Source organism: Entamoeba nuttalli (genome assembly GCF_000257125.1).
Source record: "Entamoeba nuttalli P19 unplaced genomic scaffold asmbl_2081, whole genome shotgun sequence".
NCBI lineage: Eukaryota > Evosea > Mastigamoebida > Endamoebidae > Entamoeba > Entamoeba nuttalli.
In genome coordinates this window covers 1-3,644 of record NW_008575059.1, presented here as the reverse complement: position 1 = coordinate 3,644, position 3,644 = coordinate 1, and the positions used below count along the sequence as shown (strand labels likewise).

The window sequence follows — 3,644 nt, the reverse complement described above, 5'->3', positions numbered from 1 at the left end:
TTTTGGAGGATTTGGTGATTTGTTCTAAGCAAGTTTTTGGAAGATAAATATCATTTATTAACTTTTTATTTTACAAAAACAGAAGTGTATGAAAATAATTCATTAAATAAAAATTATATAAAAACATATTTTTAATATAATAAAAATATTATTTATTTTGAATTTATGAAAAGTGTGTTATTCAAGAAAATAATAGAAAAATAAAAGTTAAAACATTTCTATTCTTCGTGAATTTAGTGATTCAATAAAAATTTATTAAATGTTTGTAAAAAAATTAGAAAGTAAAAAAGGTATTTAAATAATCATTTATGATAATAAAAACAAAACTAAAAGATACAACTTATGATGAAATTAGTAAATTGAGTTAGGAATTACTCAAAAACTCACAACATGAACTTTTTCTTTCTAGCAACTCAGAAGGTTATTTAAGACAATGAATGAACAAGAAAAATTAAAAAATAAAATAAAAAACTAAAAAAGTTATGAAGGAAATTACTCTTCCATTAGATGTTCATTACATTGATCAACTCGTTGAAATGTCAAGATCAAATGATGTTGATAAAATTAATACATCACAAAGAATTCTTTCTAAATTTGCTTCAAATAAACATTCAATACAATCAGTTAATGATATAATAAGTCAATCATCATCAGACTTGACACATCTTTTTGCACTTAATATCTTTGAGTCAACAGTTAAATCTCCAGAATATATGTATTATCCTGATGAACTTAAACAGAAAATACATTTATCAATTAAACATTGGCACTCATTAATTGGAGTACAGACTAATCCATTATTATATAATAAATTAATTAATCTCTATGTCTCATCTTCTATAGTATTAGAGGATAAGTTTTCTATAAAAACACTCCTTCAATATGATGAATCTATTGCATTCATAAAATTAAAGACAATCATTGAATTCTTTTACCAATCAGTTGACTTTTCAAGTTCTGAAGCTTTGTTATGTGTTCAATACTCTGCAAGTCATTTGTCTGATTTGACTTTACTTTCTCTTAAAACAATAGAAAAAACAATTTCATTTGTTAATCCACAAACCAGTGGAGTTATCGCAATGAATTGTTTAAATTATATTCAACAATATCAAGAAGAGGTATTAATAATATTAGCAGAAACATTTCATAATATTATTCAAAGTAATCCACAATCTAAAGTTGATATTTTAAATCAATTTATTAATAAAATTACATTTTCTCTTAGACCATCCAATGAATTAGCATTATGTCTTAATGAAATTCTTCCTGAAACAGATCCACCTTCACAACTTTTTGAATTAATGATGAAATGTTCATCAAGTAAGTATTGTATGAAATATTTGAGAAGATATTGTAAAGCCACTCCAATGACTGTTCATTCTTATCATATTCGAATTCTTGAGATTATATTAAATGAAATTCCTCAACCCCCAAACACATTATTTATTAATAAAGATGATGGGTTTATTGAAAATGTTGAAGCTGGTGGAATTGACTATGATCAGTTCATTCGTACATTAGTTGTATTATGTGAGTCAGGAATTACTGAAGAATTAATAGATCATTTAACGTCATCAACGACTGCAGATGGATTAGATGAATTAAAATTAATTAAAACAATCTGGGCAATTACTGGTATTTCAGGAAAAGTTGTTTATAAGACTGAATCTATTATTTTTACTCGGTCATTGACATTTTTATTAACTCTTTTTGGAGAACAAACAGAGTCAAATAAACAAGAATTAATTGCACAACTAGTAATGGCTTTAATTTCAAAATTTCCTCGATTTCTTTGTCATAAAAGTGAAATTTTAGGAGTTGTTCTTCATAAAATATTTGAATTTGTAAATGATCCACGACTCATTATTGAACGTACCGCTGTTGGTACATTAGTAAAGGTATGTTATTCATGTTCAGAAACAATTACAAATAATATTAAATGTATTAACGAAATTTATAAAGGATGTGCGTCAGGAGAAAAATTACCAAACACTTTAAGAGGAGGATTTTATGATGCACTTGGAGTTGTTTCGCAATCATTTTCTCAAACAGAACAAATGTACTATGACTATGTTGGAATGGTTATTGAAAATAGTTTTATTAAATTTAAAGAATCAATTCCTTATTTCAATAATGGTGTAACTCCATATGCAATTCAAATGGCTCTTCCTCATTTAATTTCATTAACTCATTTTCTTGCTCAATGTAAAAATATTTCATTTCCATTATTTCCTCAAATAGTAGTATTAATGAGAGAATTGTATTTATTGATTATTAAAAGTGCTTGTAAAGATACACAAATTATTGATTTATGTAAACCAGCATTATCTCTTTTATTAACCTTTTTAAGTAAGAAGGTTATATCAAATGATATTAGAGTTATCCTTATTGAAGTAATTTTCCCTTCAACAACAAAGATTCCAGTAACATTAATCACACCAAGTCTTCTTGAATGTTGTTGTCAATTGATTGAGCTTAGAAATAGTAAAATTATTATTGAAACTATCTTTAAATGTGTTATTGTTCCAATTACTTTAAGCTCTTCAATAGAACTTCATGACTGTGTCTTTAGTTTCATAAAGAATGAGTTCAACTTATGTTCAGATTATATTGATATTATTCAAGATACATTACTTAATGCCGTTGTTCCTGTATTATTAGAAGGTCTTAAAAGAGATAATGAAATAGCATCTTTTGGATTGGAATCAATAGCTTGTTGTATTCCACTTGGTGTAGATACTACAGAATTTGTTTTTAATTTAGTATTAAAAGGAAAGCCTTATATTTCTTTATTAAAGGTATTGTTAAATGGAATTACCACTTCAGAGCAGTTACTTCAACTTTCTTCTAAACTCTCAAACTCTCTTCATATTCCAGTTGGTAAAACTACGGAATTGGTTCAAACATTTCATTCTCATTCAAGAAATGCTTTAATTCCTTTCACAAAGACTGTTATTTCTTTTCAAGTTGCTTAAACATTTATTTTTATTTATCTAAGGCTAGTTTTTTAAGTACTTTTTATTGTTGTTTCGTTTAATATCCTCTTGTTTTTTTTTAACATTCATTTCTTCAACAAATTAAAATATAGTCTGAATTAGACACTCTTAAATACTTTACAAAAATATTGAATTAGTAGAATTATTAGAATGTAAAAAACCTTCAGATGAAATAAAACTTAACCAAAGACTAAGTAAATGGTGCTAAGAATTTCTAATTATTAATATTATTCATTAAATAAATAAAACTAGTGATTAAATAAATTATATTTTTTGAGTCATTTAAAAGGCTTAATAAAATGCTAGTCTATATAAGAGGCAGTTTATGAGATAGAGAATTTTATTGATAAATGTTGAATGGAACGAAGTTATTGGTTATATGTGAATATTTATGACATATATTTATCTATTCTTTAATTCATTAAATATGAAAGAATATTTAAATACTATTACATTAGAAGAAAAGAGTCATGATAATAATATTAGGTAATAAGAAAGTAATGATAGAAAGAAGAATAAAAAGATAGTCAATTTAATTTATTATTCAATTTAAATTTATTTGATTAAGAATTAAATAATAATTAATTAGTATTTATTGTTTTTCTGAATTATTTATCTGAAATGGGTGAAGGATTAATCAACATAAGG

General features: G+C 24.8%; 1 protein-coding gene across 1 annotated transcript; it reads left to right on the top strand.

Annotated features, from left to right (window-relative positions):
• Window positions 1–482: 482 nt before the first annotated feature.
• ENU1_008320 (hypothetical protein) lies at window positions 483–2,975 on the top strand (the record flags this gene model as incomplete). Its single annotated transcript, XM_008856607.1, has 1 exon — window positions 483–2,975. One exon carries the CDS (start codon window positions 483–485, stop codon window positions 2,973–2,975), a length of 2,493 nt encoding a protein of 830 aa, XP_008854829.1.
• Between the last annotated feature and the right edge of the window lie 669 nt (window positions 2,976–3,644).